Source organism: Callorhinus ursinus, unplaced genomic scaffold, assembly GCF_003265705.2.
Source record: "Callorhinus ursinus isolate GAN/ISIS: 27379988/994484 unplaced genomic scaffold, GSC_fseal_2.0 scaffold17, whole genome shotgun sequence".
In the NCBI taxonomy this organism is placed as follows: Eukaryota; Metazoa; Chordata; class Mammalia; order Carnivora; family Otariidae; genus Callorhinus; species Callorhinus ursinus.
The window spans coordinates 36,021,803-36,045,312 of record NW_027397079.1 but is presented as its reverse complement, the minus strand read 5'-3'; the positions used below and the strand labels follow the sequence as shown (position 1 = coordinate 36,045,312).

Below are 23,510 nucleotides of genomic sequence, written 5' to 3'. Positions count from 1 at the left end.
CAAATGTTGTAGCCATTATACAAAACAGTATGGAGGCTCCTCAAGAAATGTACTCTCGCTATCTCTGTCTCTCTCTCTCAAATAAAATCTTAAAAAAAAAAAAAAAGAGGCGACTCGTTGGTCCAGGCCGCGCATGCGCTGAGTCTTCCTGTCGCTCTTCCCGCCTCCCCCTGCCCCTCTGTGTCTTCTCTGCACTGGGAGCAGCTCTCCAGCCACAGCCCCTCATCCCCTGAAAATGTACGCCTGTGCAAAGTTCGTCTCCACCCCCTTCTTGGTCAGGAGCACCTCTCAGCTGTTGAGCCGATCACTGTCTGCAGTGGTGCTAAAACCACCAGAGACACTGACAGATGAGAGCCTCAGCAGCTTGGCAGCCCCACGTCCCCTAACCTCACGTATTCCTAACCGCAGCTTCCAAACCAGCACCATTTCAAGGGACATCGACACAGCAGCCAAGTTCATTGGGGCTGGGGCTGCCACGGTAGGGGTGGCTGGCTCTGGGGCTGGAATTGGGACTGTGTTTGGGAGCCTCATCATTGGTTATGCCAGGAATCCCTCTCTGAAGCAGCAGCTCTTCTCCTACGCCATTTTGGGCTTTGCCCTCTTGGAGGCCATGGGGCTCTTTTGCCTGATGGTGGCCTTTCTCATCCTCTCTGCCATGTGAAGGAGCCGTCTCCACCTCCCATAGGTCTTTCTCCCGTGTCTTGTCTGCCCTGTATGTTCCTTTTCCTATACCTCCCCAGGCAGCCTGGGGAAAGTGGTTGGCTCAGGGTTTGACAGAGGGAAGACAAATAAATACTGTATTATTAAGAAAAAAAAAAAATTATCAAACGAACCCATAATTCCACTACAAGGTACTTACCCAAAGAAAACAAAAACACTAATTCAAAAAGATATGTGCACTGCTAGTTTATAGTTGGATTATTTATAATAATCAAGATATGGAAGCAACTCAAGTGTCCTATGATAGATGAATGGACAAAGAAGATGCAAGAGGTTTATCTATATTTATATCTACAGAAATAATGGAATATAGATTGATAGATAGATGATAGATAAAATGTAATATTACTCAGCCATAAAGAAAACAATAAAATCCCGCCATTTGTGACAACATGGATAGACCTAGAGGATATAGTGCTAAATGAAATGAGTCAGTCAGAGAAAGACAAATACCATATGATTTCACTCAAATGTGGAATTTAAGAAACAAATCAACAACAATAATAAAAAGACAAAAAAATAGAGAAAAAATTGGTGGTTGCTAGAGGGGAGTGGGCAGGGGAATGGAGACAACAGATAAAGAGGATTAAGAGAACACTTACTGTGATGAGCATCAAGAAATGCATAGAATTGTTGAATCATTATACTGTGCACCTGAAACTACCATAGCACTGTATGTTAATTATATTTTAAAAGAAAGAAATTATGAGAAAAAGAAATTAAGAAATTAAAGAAAGAAAGAGAGAGAGAGAGAAAAAGGAAGGAAGGAAGGTAGGCAGGCAGGCAAGCAGAATTAAGAGGGAGGACTTGTTCTACCAAATGGCAAAACATACTAGAAAGGCACAGTAATTAAAACAGTGTGGTATGGATACAAGTATATTCAGACCCATATATGTATCACACCCTAATATCACTTCCATCTATCTTGTAATCATGGAAATGTACAATATCTGCAGTATGGCTGCAAATACTGAATTATCTAAAAGTACTACAACCTGGACCTTTTGCATTCACTATATTTTCAGAGCTTCCCTACCAAGTGAATAATTAAAATCACCCTATGTTCAGACTGTAATATTAATAGCCTTACCTTACCATATTACTGATTCCATTGTGAAATAATACCCTAAAGGATACTTGATGGTCGGCTGACACATTAATCTTCAATAAAACATTTATAAAATATCCAGAGGTTAGTACAGGTTTGGAAAGATCTTATATATTTAATTTAGAATACAAAAGCTCATTCTAACTCCTATTTTTCCCATCAGCAATAATTTTTAGGAGTACATTTTTATACTTGTTCAAAATCCTTCAGCCTACATCTATATAGTATATTCTTATATGTATTTCAAACTTGATTTCACTTATTGTAAATATTCTGCATGGTACTCAGTCATATTTGAGATACATAGCATTTATGACAAAGAGATGAGCTAAAACAATAAATTTATTAATTAACTTTCCTATTTATCAGACTTACTTCCTCAGTACCACAGTCACACGCTTCACCTAGCTCCACTTTGCCATTGCCACAGATTGCTACCATGCTTCTTCGCATTTGTGGCTTATTCTGAAGACATTTGGCACCCATATTTGAAATGAAATTTTCAAAGTCACTCAAACTGCAACTGCTAAACGTCTTCACACCACTTGATTGCCTAGAGGTGAATCCATACAATGTCATTGGCGGTACACTTCTGAAAACACAATTCTATATAATATAAATTAATTTTAAAATGTTAAATTTAATAGGTAATGATAAATGTTTATAACAAGTGCTTAGAGGTCAAAATTATTCCTGGGTAGGTCATGTGATTTTATTCACTGGGATACATGTCCTTATTCAAATAAAATTAAGTACAACTCAATAGTAAAAATCAAACAGGACAATTAGAAAATGGACACAGACTTGAATAGATTATTCAAAGAATACATATAAATGGCCAACAGGAAAATGAAAAGGTGCTCAATATCAGTAATCATCAGGGAATTGCAAATCAAAACCACAATAAGATATCACCACACACCTGTTAAGATGGCTATTATCATTTAAAAAGATCAGATTTGGCAAGGATATGCGGAAATTGGAATCCTTGCTATACTGTTTGTGGGAATGTAAACTGGGGCAGTCACTGTAGAAAACAGTAGAGAAGTTCTTCACAAAATTAAAATAGAACTACTATATGATCCCACAATCCCACTTCTGGGTATATATCCAAAATAACTGAAACCAGGATCTCAATGAGATATCTGCACTCTCATGTTCACTGCAGCATTATTCACAATAGCAAAGATAGGGAAGCAACCTAAATCTCCATTGACAGATGAATGGATAAAAAAAAAAATGTGGGATATACATGCAATGGAATATTATGCAGCCTTAAGAAAAGAAGGTAATCCTGCCATATGCAACAACATGGATGAACCACGAGGACATTATGCTAAGTAAAATAAGCCAGTAACAGAAGACAAATACTGCATGATCTCACATATATATCTCAAAGAGTCAAACTCATGGATGCAGAGTTTGTACCATGTATAATGGTGGTTGTCGGGCTAGGAGGAGGTGGAAACGGGGAGTTATTCAATGGGCATAAAGTTTCAGTTTTTCAATATGAGTACATTTTAGAAACCTGTTGCACAACAAGTACCTATAGTAAACAATATTGTATTGCACATTTAAAATTTTAAGAGAACTCCTGTTAAGTGTTCCTCTACAATAAAAAAAATTAAGAATAGATTAACTTTATTTTTATATACATTATAAACTACATGTACCTAAGAGAAAATTTTGAGTTTCTGGGCATGACTGTATATAAATTCTTGTATATAGAGAAAAATATTTATACATGTATATGATGTCTCTTGCCTAGGAATGGAGAAAACCCTGTATCCATTATGTCAATTCCCAGATATATATCAACAATTCTCCAAACTTCTCTTCTACTCCCTCAGTCTTTCCCCTGACCATTATAAAATTAAAAATCAAGCTCTTTGAAATTTTGAACCTTTTCTATTTCAATGTTTTTTTTCATTATTTATTCACAGGTTTGTAGTACATATGTAATATGATAAATGATTCATTAAGCAGTAAGTTGTTTGAGGCAGGAACTTTATCATCTTCATTACTGGTATCATCACAAGTACAGTACTTAGCAAACACAGAATCAATTGTCTATTGGTTTTTCATAATAACAAAAAACTTTTATTAAACAGACTATACTGTGCTTAGTTCTGAGCTTTCTCACAGATCTCAGAGAAACTGTTTATTAATCAAAATTTTATATCATATGTCCACATATCACTAATAAAGATAACTTCAGAGAATATTTCCATAAGATGAGTCACTTTCAATATCTAGTAAAAATCTCTCAGACAAGGAGAAAACTGACATTTATTGAGTACCTATTAGTTAGATATTTTAGATACTTGAATATTTAATCCTCACTACAAATCAGGGAGATTGGTACTGTCACCAGCATTCTATAGAAATTGAACTAAAGTTCAGAAAAGCTAAAAACCTCACAAAACTCAGTTTGTAAATTAGCAGGATCAGCATTACACACAGTCGTTTTAAGACTTCAAATTCACGTATTTTTTTTACCCCCAAATTAATCTTTGAACATTACATATAAATATTTACTATTAAATATTAATATATTTTTACTGTAAACCATAGTTTTGATAATATTATCACCAAAAGTGAAAGGTGAGGAAAATTTTAATTGAAAACTATATGATATTTTGGCTCTGGAAACTATTTTTAGTCAACTATATGTCATCCCAAGTTATTCACCTTTTTGTTCCCCAAAACAGCGGTTCTTAAGAACAAGTGTTCCCAAAGATTACTTGTAATCAATTATACAGAATTTTTTCCATTTATCCTGTTGAGATTTTATACTTTGAATTCCAATGCTATGTTAGCTTTGTTCCCAAATTATTTTATAAAAGCTTACTGAAACTATGATATAACTAGCCTAAGTTCTAGGTTCAGAGACAGAGAAATTAAGTGATAGAAAAAAGTAATGGTACTTTCCCATTGGAAATGGGAAATGCTCTTTACCATTTTTTTGAGGTTAAGGCTAGCACTTGACAGCATTTTGAAGAAAGAAAAAAAGAGAACTTTCACTTCACTTCACTATTTTGTGTCTGCAAGATTCATTCTTCGACTCTGTGAGACAGGAACCCTGCAATCTTGCAACACCTTCTCACAAATAAAAAAATGTAGAACACTGTATAAACCTGGGGGCAGGAGTTAAGATGGCAGAGGAGTAGGGGGGCCCTAAGGTTGCCTCGTCCCTCGAATACAGTTAGATAATTATCAAATTCTTAACACCAAGAAATCAATCTGAGGTCTGAGAGAACAAAACTGCAAGTCTACAAGTAGAAAAGCAACGCTGTTTGGAAAATAGGCGGAAGATCAGAGAGCTGATCTGGGAGAGATAACTGTGGGGACTGCGCAGGAGAGAGAGTCCTGCTTAGGGACACTACCGCAAAGCCCTATAAGCCGCGGAGCACAAAATCTGAAATCTTAGACATCCGCCACTGCCGGGGTGGTGCCTGGCTTAAAGGTGCTATGGTGGCAAAAAGGGTTAGAAGCCCAGGCGCGGACAGGGTGGTCTGAGGATTCCCTGGGTCACAAGAAGAACAAGTGGCGCAGATGTGCTGCTCTGTTTTCAGGCATAGGAGTGGGGACTCTGGCTGAGGGCAGCGAGCCTGCGGCCGGCTCTCTGCTCGGCGCTGCCATGAACTCTGAACTGCTGCACGGTTGTCTGGCTGCCGCACTGGCACAGGCCGGCAACAGGTAAACGTGGAGTGAGACCCTCCCCCATGGGAGCAAGGCAGGTCCACACCAGGGGAGTCTCTAAAATTTGGAATTCGGAAACCCAGTCACACTCCAGAGATGAAACCGTCCAGACACAGGCAAGGTGAAGGCAGGGATCTGAGGGTAGCTGGGGACAGAAGATTGATTGTTCTTCTGTGAGGACTTCCTAAAGAGTTGGGGGCATAAACTCTCAGCATTAGGGCTAGAGGGCGGGTGGCAGGGGCGGGGGCTGCCATTTTCATCCTGCCCATCAGCACTGAAAGCCTTCAGGGAGCAAAACAGAGCCACTAGTGGAGGCCAGAGCCCCCTGCACCCTAGAGAGACACACCCACTAGGGCAAGTCCACCTGAGAATCAGGGCAACAAGGCCCCTCCGCAGAAGACCAGCGCAAACATCTTGCACACACCAAGTCTACTGATCTTAGAGTGCTACAGAGCTTCAGCTCTAAGGGAAATAGGATCTAGCTCCCTTTTTGTTTTTATTTTTTATTATTTTTCATTTTTTAATTTTTTAATTCCTTTTTGTTTTTTTTAATTTTTATTTACATATATTTTATATTTTTTGTTTGCTTGTTTGTTTATTTATTTTTGGATGGAACTTCTTTTAACAAGCAGACCAAAACACATCCAGGATCTAGTTTTGTTGTTGTTGTTGTTTTCTTTTTCTACTTTTCTTTTCTGGACAAAATGACAAGATGGAGAAATTCATCTCAAAGGAAACAACAGGAAATAGCACTCATGGCCAGATATATCAATCCAGATATAAGTAAAATGTCTGAACTAGAAAGTGGCAAGGTATATTCAATGTGCTGAATGGGAAAAATATACAGCCAAGAATACTTTATCCAGCAAGGCTGTCATTCAGAATAGGAGAGATAAAGAGTTTCTCAGACAAACAAAAACTAAGGGAGTTCACAACCACTAAACCAGCCCTGCAAGAAATATTAAGGGGGACCCTTTGAGTGGAGGGAAAAAAAAGACCAAAATCAACAAAGACTAGAAAGGACCAGAGAACATTACCAGAAACACCAACTCTATAGGTAACACAGTGGCACAAATTCACATCTCTCAATAATCACTCTGAATGCAAATGTAATAAATGCTCCAGTCAAAAGATATAGGATATCAGAATGGATTAAAAAAAAAAAAAAGCAAGATCCATCTATATGCTGCCTGCAAGAGACTCGTTTTTGACCTAAAGACACCAGCAGATTGAAAATGGGAGATGGAGAACCATCTATCATGCTAATGGACAACAAAAGAAAGCCAGGAGGAGTTAAGATGGTGGGGAAATAGGGGGACCCTGGGCTTTCCTTGTCCCTTGAACAGAGCTGTATTGAGGTCAGATCACTTGGAACACCCCAGAAATCGATCTGATTGGAAGGGTCTCAACAGCTGAAGGGAGATAGCATGGCAGCTGTGAGGCATGTGGAAGTGAACTGGGGGAGAGAAAAAGTGCTGTGCTGAGGAGGGTAGGGAACCCTTTCCATGGGGAGAGAAAGGGAGAAGGGTTAAGTGAGTGCAACCTTGGGTTTGCACAAGAAGAAAACTTCTACAGGACGACAGGCTAAGGAGCCAGGGGAACTGAGTGCGGCAGGTTTTTTTGCAAACAGTGTGGAGCTCAGTCTCAGGTTTTGGAAGTGCGAGACGTTTGCCAGAAGGGAACTGTGGCGTGTGCTTCTGGGGAGAAGGAGGACGGTGGCCAGAGAGCACACAAAGTGGTATAGGGATCTCCTGGGATGCACTGAGAGAAACTGTTCCCCTTCCTGTAGTCCATTTGGAAAAGGGTATATTGCCTCTCCAAGGACAAAAGACTCTCTGGGCACCGGCAAAGGGCCTTTCATTGGCAGGGGACAAAGGAGCATGCAGAGGATGGAGAACCTGGTCTCTGCTTTTCCTGGTGCCCCACCATAAATTCTGTACACCACGCAGATGTGGGACTTTTTTCTGGGACAAAGGGCACTAGTCAGAGTGCAGTGAGGCTCTAATCCAAAGAAGGGAGTGGATCCCTATGGTGCTGGGTCCCTTAAGTTTTGGAATTTTGAATCCCAGCTGCATGCCAAAATAAAACACAGGAAAGCTGTGGTGCCAGGGGTGCTGACGGCCCTCGCTTTTCTGTGAGGGCTTCCTGAACAGCAGAAAGCATGAGATACCCTGTCCAGGTATGAGAGAGTGGGGTTGGCACCATTTCACCCTCACCACCAACACCGTCAGACTTCAGAGAGCAACACAGCAGCCCCAGCAGAGGAAGGAGCCGCTGACATCAAAACCTACCCCCTGTGCTTGGCAAATACATTTTCACTGGGACAGGACTGACTCTGAGCCAGTGCAGCCGCCTCTGCCCCAGAAGAGCCACACAGGCTGGACACCGCGGGCACCACGTCTACTGACCTACAGAGTTTCAACGTGTCCCCTTCAATTCTTCAGTTCCGGTGCAAATAGGACCAGGCTGTGGGGTTTTGTTTTTTTTTTAATCTTTTCTTATCTCTTATCTTTTTTTTATCTTTTCCTTATTCTTTTTTTCCCCCTTCTTTCTTTTCTTTCTTGGAATCAGGCTCATAGTTTTTTGTTATATTGTTTTTACATTTCCTTTCCTTTTTTTCTTTTTTGGATCAGGCTTCTTTTTCCTTGTAATCAGACTTATAGTTTTTTGATTGTCCATTTGGGTTTTTTTCATTCTTTTTCCTTTTCTCTTACTTTTTTGGATCAGGCTTTTTTTGGATCAAGCTTTTTGGGTTTGGGGGGTGTTTTTTTCTTTTTTTTTTCTTTTTTTGTCCAGGCTTACTTTAACAAACAAATCAAAGCACACCTAGATAAAGTTCCAAACACTCCTCACTGCAAGCAAGGAGGAAGTCTGCAGAGGACTGACCTCTGGGAAAGGGCAGCCAAAACATAACAGCAGAGTGCACACAGCACACACCAAAAACACTTTCTGAAGTGCCAGCCCCTGGACAGTGTATGACTTCTTTTTAATATAGCATTAATCTGAGGTGCAGGAAACATAACAAGTTTTTATAACACACAAAAAGAAACTTAGCCAAAATGAGAAGATGGAGGAATTCTCCCCAAAAGAAAGGTCAGGAAGATATCCCAGCCAGGGACTTGCTGAAAACAGATATAAGCAATATATCTGAACAAGAATTTAGAACAACAGTCATAGGACTACTGGCTGGACTTGAAAAAACCATAGAAGACACCAGAGAAACTCTTGCTGCAGAGATAAAAGACCTAAAAACTAGTCAGGCTGAAATTAAAAGAAAAAAATGCTATAACTGAAATGCAAACTAACTGGATATAATCACAATGAGGACTTAAGAGGCAGAGCAGAGAATAGGTGATATAGAAGATAAAATTATGGAAAATAATGAAGCTGAAAAGAAGATGGAAAGAAAACTATTAGATCAGGAAGGCAGACTTAGGGAAATCAGCAAACCATAAAGCAAAATAATATCCATATCATAGGACCCCCAGAAGAAGATGAGCAAGAAAAAAGGGCAGAAGCTTTATTTGAACAAATTATACCGGAGAACTTCCCTAAACTGGGGAAGGAAAGAGGCACTCAACTCCAAGAGGCACAGAGAACTCCCCTCAAAATTAACAAAAACAAGTCAACAATACGTATTATAGTGAAACTTGAAAAACACAAAGATAAAGAGAGAATTCACAGTGCAGCTAGGGACAAAAGGTTCTTAACCTACAAGGGTGAACAACATAAGGTGAGCAGCAGACCTGTTAACAGAGATCTGGAAGGCCAGAAAGGACTGGCATGATATATTCAATGTGTTAAATGGGAAAAATATGCAGCCAAAAATACCTTATCCAACAAGGCTATCATTCGAAATAGAAGTAGAGATAAAAAGAGTTTCCAAGACAAACAAAAACTAAATGAGTTCACAACCACTAAACCTGATCTCCAAGAAATATTAAAGGGGACCTGTTGAGTGGGGAAGAGAGACCAAAAGTAACAAAGACGAGAAGGAACAGAGACAATCTACAGGAATAGTGACTCTACAGGAAATACAATGGCACTAAATTCTATCTTTTAGTAAGTACTCTGAATGTAAATGGACTAAATGCTCTAATAAAAGACATAGGGTATCAGAATGGATTTTTTTAAAAAGACCCATTGATATCCTGCTTACAAAAGACTCATTTTAGACCAAAGACAGCTCCAGATTGAAAGTGAGGGGGTGGAAAACCATTTATCATGCTAATGGACATCAAAAGAAAGCTGGGATGGCAATCCTTATATTAGACAAACTAGATTTTAAGCCAAAGACTGCAATAAGAGATGAAGAAGGACACTATATCATAATAAAAGGCTCTATCCAACAAGATCTAACAACTGTAAATATTTATACCTCTAACTTGGGAGCAGTCAGCTATATAAATCAACTAATAACAAACTTAAAGTCATTGATAATAATACAGTATGACTGGGGGACTTTAACACCCCACTCACAGCAATGGACAGATCAACAATTGGAAACAAGGGCTTTACAAACTATGGAAAGAGCCTAGATGTCCATCAACAGATGAATGGATAAAGAGGATGTGGTATATATATACAATGGAATATTAGGCAGCCATCAAAAAAATGAAATCTTGCCATTTGCAACGATGTGGATGGAACTAGAGGGTATTATGCTAAGCGAAATAAGTCAGTCAGAGAAAGACAAGTATCATATGATCTCACTGATATGAGGAATTTCAGAAACAAGATAGAAGATCATAGGGGAAGGAAGGGAAAAGGAAACAAGATGAAACCAGAGAGGAAGACAAACCATAAGAAACTCTTAATCTCAGGAAACAAACTGAGGGTTGCTGGAGTGGAGGGGGGTGGGAGGGATGGGCTGGCTGGTGATGGACATTGGGGAGGGTAGGTACTATGGTGAGCACTGCGAATTGTGTAAGACTGATGAATCACAGACCTGTACCCCTGAAACAAATAATACATTATATGTTAATAAAAAAATTAGAAAGAAAAAGGAGCACTATTAAAAAACAAAAAAAGGAAACAAGGGCTTTAAATGACTCACTGAACCAGATGGACTTAACAGATATATTCAGAGCATTTCAACCTAAAGCAGCAGAATACACATTCTTTTTGAGTACGCATGGAACATTCTCCAGAATAGATTACACACTGGGTGACAAATCAGCCCTCAACAACTACAAAAAGATTGAGGGATGCCTGGGTGGCTCAGTCAGTTAAACGTCTGCCTTCAGCTCAGGTCACGATCCCGGTGTCCTGGGATCGAGCCCCACTTCAGGCTCCTTGCTTGGCGGGGAGTCTGCTTCTCCCTCTCCCTCTGCCTGCCGCTCCCCCTGCTGTGCTTTCTCTCTCTCTGACAAATAAATAAATAAAATCTTTTTTAAAAAAGTACATAAAGATTGAGATCATACCATGCATATTTTCAGACCACAGTGCTATGAAACTTGAAGTCAACCACAAGAAAAAATGTGGAAGGATCACAAATACATGGAGGTTAAAGAACATCCTACTAAAGAATAAATGGGTCAACCAGGAAATTAAAGAAGTACTTTAAAAATACATGGAAGCAAATGAAAATGAAAACATGACAGTCTAAAACCTTTGGGATGCACCAAAGGTGGTCCTAAGAGGGAAGTATATAGTAATGCAGGCCTTCCTCAAGATGCAAGAGAAGTCTCAAACACATAACCTAAATTTACACCTACAAGGGCTAGAAAAGAAAGAGAAAATAAAGCCTAAATCCAGCAGGAGAGAGGAAATAATAAAGATTAGAGCAGAAATCAATGATACAGAACACAGAAAAACAGTAGATCAATGAAACCAGGAGCTGGTTCTTTGAAAGAATTAACAAGATTGTTAAACCCCCAGCCAGACTTATCAAACAGAAAAGAGAAAGGACCCAAATAAATAAAATCATGAATGAAAGAGGAAGGATCGCAACCAACACTGCAGAGATAAAAACAATCGAAAGAGAAAACCATAAAAAATTATATGCCAACAAACTGGGCAACCTGGAAGCAACGGACAAATTCATAGAAACTTACAAATTCCCAAAACTGAAACAGGAAGAAATAAAAAATTTGAAGAGACCCAAAACCAGCAAATAAATTGAACCAGTAATCAAAAATCTGCCAACAAACAAAAGTCCTTCCCAGATGGCTTTCCAGGGGAATTCTACCAGACATGTGAAGAGTTAATACTAGTCTTCTGAAACTGTTCCAAAAAATAGAAGTGGAAGGAAAACTTCCAAACTCATTCTACAAAGCCTGCATTACCTTGATTCCAAAACTAGACAAAGATCCCACTAAAAAAGAGAATTACAGGCCAATAACCTTGATGAATATAGATGCAAAAGTTCTCAATAAAATACTAGCAAATCGAATTCAACATTACATGAAAAGGATTATTCACCATGACCAAGTGGGATTTTTTTCCTGGGCTGCAGGGGTGATTTAACACCCACAAATCAATCAATATGATACACCACATTAATATAAGAAAGGATAAGAACCATATGATGCTCTCAATAGATGCAGAAAAAGCATCTGAAAAAATACAGCATCCTTTCATGATAAAAATCCTCAACAAAGTAGGGACAGATGGAACATACCTCAACATTATAAATGAAATATATGAAAAACCAACAGTTAATATTATCCTCAATGGGGAAAAACTGAGAGCCTTTCCCCTACAGTCAGGAACAAGACAAGGATTTTCACTTTTACCATTACTATTTAACATAGAACTGAAAATCTTAGCCACAGCAATCATACAACAAAAAGAAGAAAAGGCATCCACATTGGCAAGGAAGAAGTCAAACTTTCACTACTCACAGATGACATGGTACTCTATGTAGAAAACACAAAAGATGCCACCATAAAATTACTAGAACCCATACATGAATTCAGCAAAATCACAGGATATAAAATCAATGTGCAGAATCTATTACATTTCCATACACCAATAATGAAGCAGCAGGAAGAGAAATCAAGGAACCCATCCCATTTGTTGTTACACCAAAAACAATAAGACACCTAGGAATAAATCTAACTAAAGAAATAAAAGACCTAGGGGTACGTGGGTGGCTCAGTTGGTTAAGCATCTGACTCTTGGTTTTGGCTCAAGTCATGATCTTATGGGTTGTTAGATCCAGCCCCACATCAGGCTCTGTGCTCATCAGGAAGTCTGCTTGAAGATTCTCTCCCTCTACATCTCTCCCCACACGTGATCTCTCTCTTTCTCTCTCAAATAAATAAATAAATAAACCTTTTTTAAAAAAAGAAGTATAAGAAGATCTCTACTCTCAAAACTATAGAACACTTATGAAAGAAATTGAGGAAGACACAAAGAAATGGAAAAACATTCAATAACCATGGATTAGAAGAACAAACATTGTTAAAATGTCTATACTACCCAAAGCAATCTACACATTTAATGCAATCGCTATCAAAATACCACCAGCATTTTTCACAGAAATAGAACAATCTTGAAATTTGTATGGAACTACAAAAGACCCCAAATAGCCAAAGCAATTCTGAAAAAGAAAACAAAACTGGAGGCATCATGATTTCAGATTTCAAGCTATATTATAAAGCTACAGTCATCAGGACATTATGGTCCTGGCATAAAAACAGACACACAGATGAATGGAACAGAATAGAGAACCCAGAAATGAACAAAAACTATATGGTTAACTAATATTCGACAAAGTGGGAAAGAACATCCAATAGAGAAAAGACAGTCTCTTCAAGAAATGGTGTTGGGAAAACTGGACAGCAACATGCAGAATGAAACTGGACTACTTTCTTAGACCATACACAAAAATAAATTCCAAATGGATGAAAGACCTTAATGTGAGACATGAAACCATAATGAAAATCCTACAGGAGAACACAGGCAGAAATGTCTTTGATTTAGGCAGTAGCAACTTCTTACTGGACACTCACCACAGACAAAGGAAACAAAACCAAAAATGAACTACTGGGACTTCATCAAGATAAAAACCTTCTGCACAACAAAGCAAACAATCAACAAAACTAAAAGGCAGCATATGGAATGGGAGAAGATATCTGCAAATGACATATCTGATAAAGGGTTAGTATCCAAAATCTATAAAGACTTTACTTATCAAAGTCAACACCTAAAAAATAAATAACCCAGCTAAGAAATGGACAGAAGACATGAACAGACACTGTTCCAAAAAAGGCATCCAGATGGCTAACAGACAGATGAAAAAAATGCTCAACACCACTTATCATTTTGGAAATACAAATCAAAACCATGATGAGATACCATCTCAAACCTGTCAGGATGGCTAAAACCACAAGTGTTGGCCAAGATGCAGAGAAAGGGGAACCCTCTTACACTTCTGGTGGGAATGTAAACTGGTGCAGCGACTCTGGAAAACAGGATGGAGGTTCCTCAAAAAGTTGAAAATAGACCTACCCTATGACCCAGCAATTGCACTTCTAGGTATTTATCCAAATGATACAAAAATAATGATTCAAAGGGATATATGCACCCCAAAACTTATAGCAGCATTATCAACAATAGCCAAATTATGGAGAAAGCCCAAATGTCCATCAACTGATGAATGGATAAAGATGTGGTGTATATATATACACAATGGAATATTACTCAACCATCAAAAAGAATGTAATCTTGCCATCTGCAATGACTTGGAAGGAGCTGGAGTGTATTATGCTAAGTGAAATAAGTCAGCCAGAGAAATACAAATACCCCATGACCTCATACATATGTTGAATTTACAAAGAAAACAGATGAACATATGGGAAGGGGTAAAAGAAAAAAAGGAGAGAGGGAAACAAGCTGTAAGAGACTCTAAACAATAGAGAACAAACTGAAAGGTGATGGAGGGAGGTGGGTGGGGGATGGGTTAGTTAGGTGATTGGTATTAAGGAGAACACTTGTTATGATAAGCAGTGGGTATTGTATGTAAGTGATGAATCACTGAATTCTACTCCAGAAACCAATATTGCAGTGTATGTTAACTACCTAAAATGTTAAAAAAAAAATGCAACAAAAAAATGAATCAAAATCAAAATATTAAAAACAAATTATTTGTAATGAAGCAAAGTTCTGACATTTCCTGTAATAAATACCTTTGTTGCCTTAAAAAAAATAAAGTCTATTTTGTCTGATATAGCTATTGCTACTCCAGATTCTTTTTGCTTCCATTTGCATGTAATATCTCTCTCCAAACCTTCACTTTCAGTTTGTGTTTTTCTGTTGTAGGCAGCATACAGATGGGTCTTGTTCTTTTATCCATCCTGCCACCCTATTCTGACATTTTTAACAATCCTCACTATGAGATTTCATAAAATACAGTCTCATTCCCTTGCTAATGTATCTTTGAAATTAGATTTGTTATCTTTGTTCTTAATGATATACCTCTTTCCAACTCTCTTACACTTAAAATTTCAGGTTTATATATTGTAGTCTTGGTCCATTTATGGCTAATTGGTACTATAAGTAAACACTAAATTTTGCACTTCAAATATTTAAAACAAAATAAACATAACCAATAAATCTTACTTTTAAATAAACTTACATAGCTTCTGGATTCATTATACAAATGGCTCCTGAACAGCGACATTTCTTTGTGTCATCATATGATAATCCCAGACCGAGTCCGAGCATCTGCGTAACAATAATGGAAAATGCCTCCAAAGTTATCTCCTTGGGGTACTACATTAACAAAAACAAAAATTCAAATGAAAGACAAGTCATTGAAAGGTGATAAAAAGTAATAATTTTCTAATTTTGAACATATTTATTATTTTACCAAATACTTAAGAATAGAAAATACAGCTCCTTGGACAATGAAATTTTATTGAGATATTAAAAGCAAATTGAATCTATGCCAATCTTTATCAGGATTTAACAACAGAATACCTAATATAATTCTTAAGTAGCTATCGTAACTATATAAAAGGGCTGTTTTTCATTATATTTTTTGGCTATATAGAATATGATCTTCAATTTACCTAATTTCTTACGATAGCTCTTGTATTCATTTAGAATAGTCCACATGATATTCTGCTTCCCAGCACAGAAAGTGGCCATGTAACCAGATTACTCAGTTTAAGTGTGCTATCAGCTTCCTAACAGGATTCTCCATGACTCAGTAACTCATATCAGGAGAAACAACAGAAAGACATCCAAGGTAGCATTCTTGTATAATGCCGTTTACATATTTAACAAGTGCAGAGATAACTTCCTTGCCAAGGAAAAATGTGACACTGGTAATTCATGATATGCAATAACATCATGATTTCTCCAATTACTACCAAGTCTGGCATTGAATAAGGTACAGGTGAGGGAAGGTTGTGAGGAAGATCAAGGCACTTCACTGTTTTAATGACAAGCTCTAATAAAAATTTAGGGTTCAACTGGATTGTTATGATAGCACTAGAGGATATATATTATGAGAAATATAAAGGAAAAGCTGTGACTGAGCAACTGAGAATGCAAATAGGCAGTTAGTAAGCCTCTGCAGCAGCAATGTAGTAACTCCTCGTCTCCTATATTAGTTGGATTGACATGATTGAGGACCATGCACCAAAAGCATAAGGACTGTAGGGCTATAGCACTAACTTAATCCTCAAATCTACCAGATCTCATAGGGAAGGAGTAAGAATATGAAACTTGGGAAGGAAACAGTTGGGAGTGACATGGACAAATATACTTGGATTTCCCTTTCCAGCATAGGAAGCCTCCCTCTAAACAATATGACAGAGCCCCACCAAAAATAACTTTTGATGACAATACCTAGGTGATTTGTCTCACCAACCCTCATGGCCTTCAGGTCCATATTAAGAATTAAATCAGGGGGAGGAGCAAGATGGTGGAGGAGTAGGAGACCTGGATTTCGTCTGGTCCCAGGAATGCAGCTGGATAGGGATCAAACCATTCTGAACACCTACGAACTCAACAGGAGATGGAAGAAAAGAATAGCAACAACTCTCTGAACAGAAAATCAACCACTTTCTGGAAGGTAGGACATGCGGAGAAGTGAATCCGAGGCGATATTTGGGAGGATAGATGGCGGTGAGGGGGCCTCCGACAGCCGCTACCAGCAAGTGATAGAGCAACAGAGCACAAAATCAGAACTTTAGAAGTCAGCTCCACTGAGGGACATCGCTCCAGTGGCTAAGTGGGGGGTGGAACCCTTGCTGGGACAGTGTGGTCTCAGGACCCTTGGGGTCACAGAAAGACCGGGGGTGTCTGAATGTGGCAAAACTCCCAGGTATCAGAGCAGGGAAGCTGGCTGCAAAGACGGAGCTGAGGAGTGGGCTCTCAGCTCGGGGTTGCCATGAACTGTGATCAGCAGCACAGTCAGGCCACTGCTCCTCCAGCAGGGACCTAAGAAGCAACAGATCCAGGGAGACTCCCTTCCTCCCCTGGGGAGGATGGGCGGGAGGAGGGGCGTGGGAGCACATAGCAGGAATCAGCTGAGTTTGGAGACTCCACATGGGGTCGTGTGCCAGAGATAGAAACCCTTGGTCACAGGCCAGGTGAGCATGGAGTGCGGCCAGAGACCAGGGAGAAGGGAGTGCTTGACTGCTTTACTCTGGGGGCTCACTGAGGAGTGGGGCCCCAAATTCTCAGTTCCTCCAGGGTGGAGATGGGGAGGCGGCCATTTTCACTATCCTCCTCCAAAGTGGTATGGAAAGGTTGTGGGAACAAAAGCTCCAGGGAGCAAATCCAAGCAGATTACTTAGCTGGGACCCAGCAAGGTTGGGGCAATTCCGCCTCTGGCAAAGACATTTGAGAACCACGGCAACAGGCCCCTCCCCCAGAAGATCAGCAAGAGCAGCCAGCCAAGACCAAGTTTACCCATCAATGAGAAAGGCAGAACTCCAGCACTAGGGGAATACTGTACATAGAATTAATGGCTTTAAAAAAAAAAAAAAAGAATTCGTGTTTTTTTCCCAGGAATCTTTAGTCTTTCGAAGTTAATTTTTTAAATTTTCTTTTTTCCTTTTTCTTTTTCTTTTTGAATTTTTCCTTTTCCTTTTTCAACCAACATCTTACCAATTCCTTTTTTAAAAAACATTTTTTATTTTTCATTTTTAGAGTCATATTCTATCCCTTCATAGTAGTTAACCTTATTTTTGGTATATATAAGTTGTTCTCTTTTTAAAACTTTAGGATACAGTTTCTTCTAATAGACCAAAATATACCCTAAATCTCTAGTGTATGGCTTTGTTCTAGTCTCCTGCCTGATCACATTCTCTCCCTTTTTTTTTTCATATTTTAAATCCTCTCCTTTCTTTTTTCAAACAACTTCTTATTTTATCATTCCTTTTGAAAATTTTATAATTTTCATCTTTACAGTCATATTCCATCCCTTCATTGTATATGCCCTTATTTTTGTACATATATAAATTTTTCTTTCTTTAAAATTTTGGGAGGCACTTTCTTCTAACAGAACAAAATATGCCCAAATCTAGTGTCTGGCACGGATCTGTGCACCAGCCTGATCATATTTGATCATATTCTGGGTTTTTTTGTTTTTTTATCTTTTTTTTTTCTTTTTCCTTTCTCTCCCTTTCTTTTCCCCTGGTTTCAGGTCTCTTCTGATTTGTTTAGTGTCTATTTTTCTGGGGTCATTGTTATCCTGTTAGCATTTTGTTCTCTCATTCATCTATTCTCCTCTGGACAAAATAACAAGATGGAAAAAAATCACCTCAAAAAAAGAACAAGAGGCAGTACCGACTGCCCTAATTAATACACACATTGGTAAGATATCGGAACCAGAATTCAGAATGACGATTATAAAGATACTAGCTGGGCTTGAAAAAAGCATGGAAGATATTAGAGAAACGCTTTCTGGAGAAATAAAAGAACTAAAATCTAACCAAGTCAAAATCAAAAAGGCTATTAGAGGTGCAATAAAAAATGGAGGCTCTGTTTAGATAAATGAGGCAGAAGAAAGAATTAGTGATATAGAAAACCAAATGATAGAAAATAAAGAAGCTGAGAAAAAGAGAGATAAACAACTACTGGATCACAGAGGCAGAATTCGAGAGATAAGTGATACCACAAGACAAAACAATATTAGAATAATTGGGATCCCAGAAGAGGAAGAAGAGAGAGGAGCAGAAGGTATACTGGAGCAAATTCTGGCAGAGAACTTCCCTAATGTGGGGAAGAAAACAGGCATCAAAATCGAGGAGGCACAGAGAACCTCCCTCAAATTCAATAAAAATAGGTCAACACCCCGACATCTCATAGTAAAACTTACGAGTCTCAGAGACAAACAGAAAATCCTGAAAGCAGCTCAGGAGAAGATATCTGTAACCTACAATGGTAGAAACATTAGATTGGCAACAGACCTATTCACAGAGACCTGGCAGGCCAGAAAAGACTGGCATGATACCTTCAGAGTACTAAATGAGAAAATATGCAGCCATGAATACTATATCCAGCTGGGCTGTCTTTGAAAATAGGAGAGATAAAAAGCTCTCAGGACACACAAAAAATAATTTGCAAACACGAAACCAGCCTACAAGAAATATTGAAAGGAGACCTCTAAGCAGAGAGAGCCTAAAAGTAACATAGACCAGAAAGGAACAGAGACAATATACAATAACAGTCACCTTACAGGCAATACAATGGCACTAAATCCATATCTTTCAATAGTTACCCTGAATGTAAATGGACCAAATGCCCCAATCAAAAGAAACAGGCTATCAGATTGGATAAAAAAACAAGACCCATCAATATGCTGTCTGAAAGAGACTCATTTTAGACCCAGAGACACCCCCACATTGAAAGTGAGGGGGTGGAAAACCATTTACCATGCTAATGGACACCAAAAGAAAGCTGGGGTGGCAATCCTTATATCACAGAAATTAGATTTTAAACCAAAGACTATAATAAGAAATGAGGAAGGACACTATATCCTACTTAAAGGGTCTATCCAACAACATCTAACAATTGAAAATATCTATGCCCCTAACATGGGAGCAGCCAATTATATAAGGCAATTAATAACAAAAGCAAAGAAACACATTGATAACAATACAATAATAGTGGGGGACTTTAACACCCCCCTCACTGAAATGGACAGATCATCTAAGCAAAAGATCAACAAGGAAATAAAGACTTTAAATGACACACTGGACCAAATGGACTTCACAGATATATTCAGAACATTCCATTCCAAAGCAACAGGATACACATTCTTCCCTAGTGCCCATGGAACACTATCCAGAATAGATAACATCCTAGGTCATAAATCAGGTCTCAACCAGTACCAAAAGATTGGTATCATTCCCCGCATATTTTCAGACCACAAATCTTTGAAACTAGAACTCAATCACAAGAGGAAAGTCAGAAAAAACTCAAATACATGGAGGATAAAGAGCATTCTAACTAAAGAATGAAAGGGTCAACTAGGATATTTAAGAATTAAAAAAATTAATGGAAACCAATGAAAATGAAAACACAACTGTTCAAAATCTTTGGGATGCAGCAAAAGCAGTCTTAAGAGGAAAGTATATAGCAATACAAGCCTTTCTCAAGAAACAAGAAAGATCTTAAATACACAACCTAACCCTACACCTAAAGGAGCTGGAGAAAGAACAGCAAATAAAGCTAAACCCAGCAGGAGAAGAGAAATAATAAAGATCAGAGCAGAAATCAATGAAATAGACACCAAAAGAACAGTAGAAAAGATCAACGAAACTAGGAGCTGGTTCTTTGAAAGAATTAACAAGATTGATAAACCCCTGCCCAGACTTATCAAAAAGAAAAGAGAAATGACCCTAATCAACAAAATCATGAATGAAAGAGGAGATATCACAACCAACACCAAAGAAATACAAACAATTATAAGAACATATCATGAGCAACTATATGCCAGCGTGTTAGATAACCTGGAAGAAATGGATGCAATACTAGAGATGTATAAACTACCAAAACTGAACCAGGAAGAAATAGAAAACCTGAACAGACCTATAGCCACTAAGGAAATTGAAGCAGTCATCAAAAATCTCCCAACAAACATGAGCTCAGGGCCAGATGGCTTCCCAGGGGAATTCTACCAAAATTTAAAGAAGAATTAATCCCTATTCTTCTGAAACTGTTCCAAAAAATAGAAATGGAAGGAAAACTTCCAAACACGTTTTATGAGGCCGCCATTACCTTGATCCCAAAACCAAAGACCCCATCGAAAAAGAGAATTACAGACCAATATCCTTGATGAACATGGATGCAAAAATTCTAACCAAAATACTAGCCAATAGGATCCAACAGTAAATTAAAAGGATTATTCACCTCGACCAAGTGGGATTTATCCCTGGGCTGCAAGGTTGGTTCAACATCTGCAAATCAATCAGTGTGATACAATACATTAATAAAAGAAAGAAAAAGAACCATATGATCTTCTCAATAGATGCAGAAAAAACATTTGACAAAGTACAGCTTCCTTTCTTGATCAAAACTCTTCAGTATAGGGATAGAGGGTACATACCTCAATATCATAAAAGCTATCTATGAAAAACCCACAGCGAATATCATTCTCAATGGAGAAAACCTGAGAGCTTTCCCCCTAAGGTCAGAACATGGCAGAGATGTCCACTATCACCACTGCTATTCAACATAGTATTAGAAGTCCTAGCCACAGCAATCAGACAACAAAAAGAAATCAAAGGCATCCGAATCAGCAAAGAAGAAGTCAAACTCTCACTCTTTGCAGATGATATGATACTTTATGTGGAAAACCCAGAAGACTCCACCCCAAAACTGCTAGACTCATACAGGAATTCAGGAAAGTGGCAGGATAGAAAATCAATGCACAGAAATCAGTGGCATTCCTATACACCAACAACAAGACAGAAGAAAGAGAAACTAAGGAGTCGATCCCATTTACAAATGCACCCAAAATCATAAGAGACCTAGGAATAAATTTAACCAAAGAGGCAAAGAATCTGTACTCAGAAAACTATAAAATACTCATGAAAGAAATTGAGGAAGACATAAAGAAATGGAAAAATGTTCCATGCTCATGGATTGGAAGAACAAATATTGTGAATATGTCAATGCTACCTAGAGCAGTCGACACATTCAATGCAATCCCTATCAAAACACCATAAACTTTTTTCAAAGAAATGGAACAAATAATCCTAAAATTTGTATGGAACCAGAAAAGACACCAAATAGCCAGAGGACTGTTGAAAAAGAAAAGTAAAGCTGGTGGCATCACAATTCCGGACTTCAAGCTCTATTACAAAGATGTCTGCATCAAGACAGTATGGTACTGGCACAAAAACAGACACATCGATCAATGGAACAGAATATAGGCCCAGAAATGGACCCTCAACTCTATGGTCAACTCATCTCTGACAAAGCAGGAAAGAATGTTCAATGGAAAAAAGACAGTCTCTTCAACAAATGGTGTTGGGAAAATTGGACAGCCAATACATGCAGAAGAATGAAACTGGACCATTTCCTTACACCACACACAAAATAGACTCCAAATGGTTGAAAGACCTAAATGTGAGATAGGAGTCCATCAAAATCCTAAAGGAGAACACAGGCAGCAACCTCTTCGACCTCTTCGAAACATTGCCAAAGGCAAGGGAAGCAAGGGCTTATGAACTATTGGGACTTCATCAAGATAAGAAGCCACCACAAAAGAAACAGTCAACTAAACCAAAAATCAACCGACAGAGTGGGAAAAGATATTTACAAATGACATATCAGATAAAGGGCTATTATCCAAAATCTATAAAGAACTTATCAAACTCAACACCCAAAGAACAAATGATCCAATCAAGAAATGGGCAGAAGACATGAACAGACATTTTTCCAAAGACATCCAAATGGCCAACAGACACATGAAAAAGTGCTCAACATCGCTCGGCATCAGGGAAATCCAAACGAAAACCTCAATGAGATACCACCTCACATCAGTCAGAATGGCTAAAATTAACAAGTCAGGAAATGAAAGATGTGAGTGGGGATGCGGAGAAAGGGGAACACCCTATACTGTTGGTGGGAATGCAAGCTGGTGAAGCCACTCTGGAAAACAGTATGGAGGTTCCTCAAAAGGTTGAAAATAGAGCTACCCTACGACCCAGCAATTGCACTACTGGGTATTTCCCCCAAAGATGCAAATGTAGTGATCTGAAAGGGTACATGTACCCTGATGTTTATAGCAGCAATGTTCACAATAACCAAACTATGGAAAGAGCCAAGATGCCTATCGATAGATGAATGGGTAAAGAAGATGTGGTACACACACACACACACACACACACACACACACACACACACACACACAACGGAATATTATGCAGCCATCAAAAGGAATGAAATCTTGCCATTTGCAAAGACGTGGATGGAACTGGAGGGTATTATGCTGAGCGAAATAAGTCAATCAGAGAAAGACATGTATCATATGACCTCACTGATATGTGGAATTCTTAATCTCAGGAAACAAACTGATGGTTGTTGGAGTGGTGGGGGGTGGGAGGGATGGGGTGGCTGGGTGGTAAGACACTGGGGAGAGTATATGCTATGGTGAGTGCTGTGAATTGTGTAAGACTATTGAATCACAGACCTGTACCTCTGAAACAAATAATACATTATATGTTAAAAAAAAAAGAAGAAGAAGAAGAAGAAGAAGATAATAGGAAGGGAAAAATGAAGGGGGGTGAAATTGGTGGGGGAGATGAACCATGAGAGACTATGGACTCTGAGACAAACAAACTGAGGGTTCTAAAGGGGAGGGGGGTGGGGGGTTGGGTTAGTCTGGTGATGGGTATTAAAGAGGGCACGTATTGAATGGAGCACTGGGTGTTATACACAATGAATCATGTAACACTACATCAAAAACTAATGATGTAATGTATGGTGATTAACATAGCATAATAAAAAAATTAGCATAGAAAAAAAAGAATTAAATCACAACAGTAGTGATGTTACCAAGGTGGCG

General features: G+C 38.6%; 1 protein-coding gene and 1 pseudogene across 21 annotated transcripts in view; one reads left to right on the top strand and one right to left on the bottom strand.

Moving 5' to 3' along the window:
* Positions 1-23,510, bottom strand: part of LOC112834663 (disintegrin and metalloproteinase domain-containing protein 32-like) — a 194,361-nt gene that overhangs the window by 85,714 nt on the left and 85,137 nt on the right. For 20 of the 21 annotated variants that reach the window (XR_012381174.1, XR_012381175.1, XR_012381173.1 and 17 more), the window contains 2 exons: positions 15,114-15,250; positions 2,204-2,381 (listed from right to left, as the gene is read on the bottom strand). Coding sequence is in view for 16 of the 21 variants with exons in the window: in XM_073902495.1 (XP_073758596.1) it covers positions 2,204-2,381; positions 15,114-15,250 (315 nt within the window). In the remaining 5 variants the exon portion in view is untranslated. The remainder of the gene's footprint in view (positions 1-2,203; positions 2,382-15,113; positions 15,251-23,510) is intronic. The other variant, XM_073902500.1, reaches the window with a different exon arrangement.
* Positions 148-814, top strand: LOC112834666 (ATP synthase F(0) complex subunit C2, mitochondrial pseudogene; annotated as a pseudogene).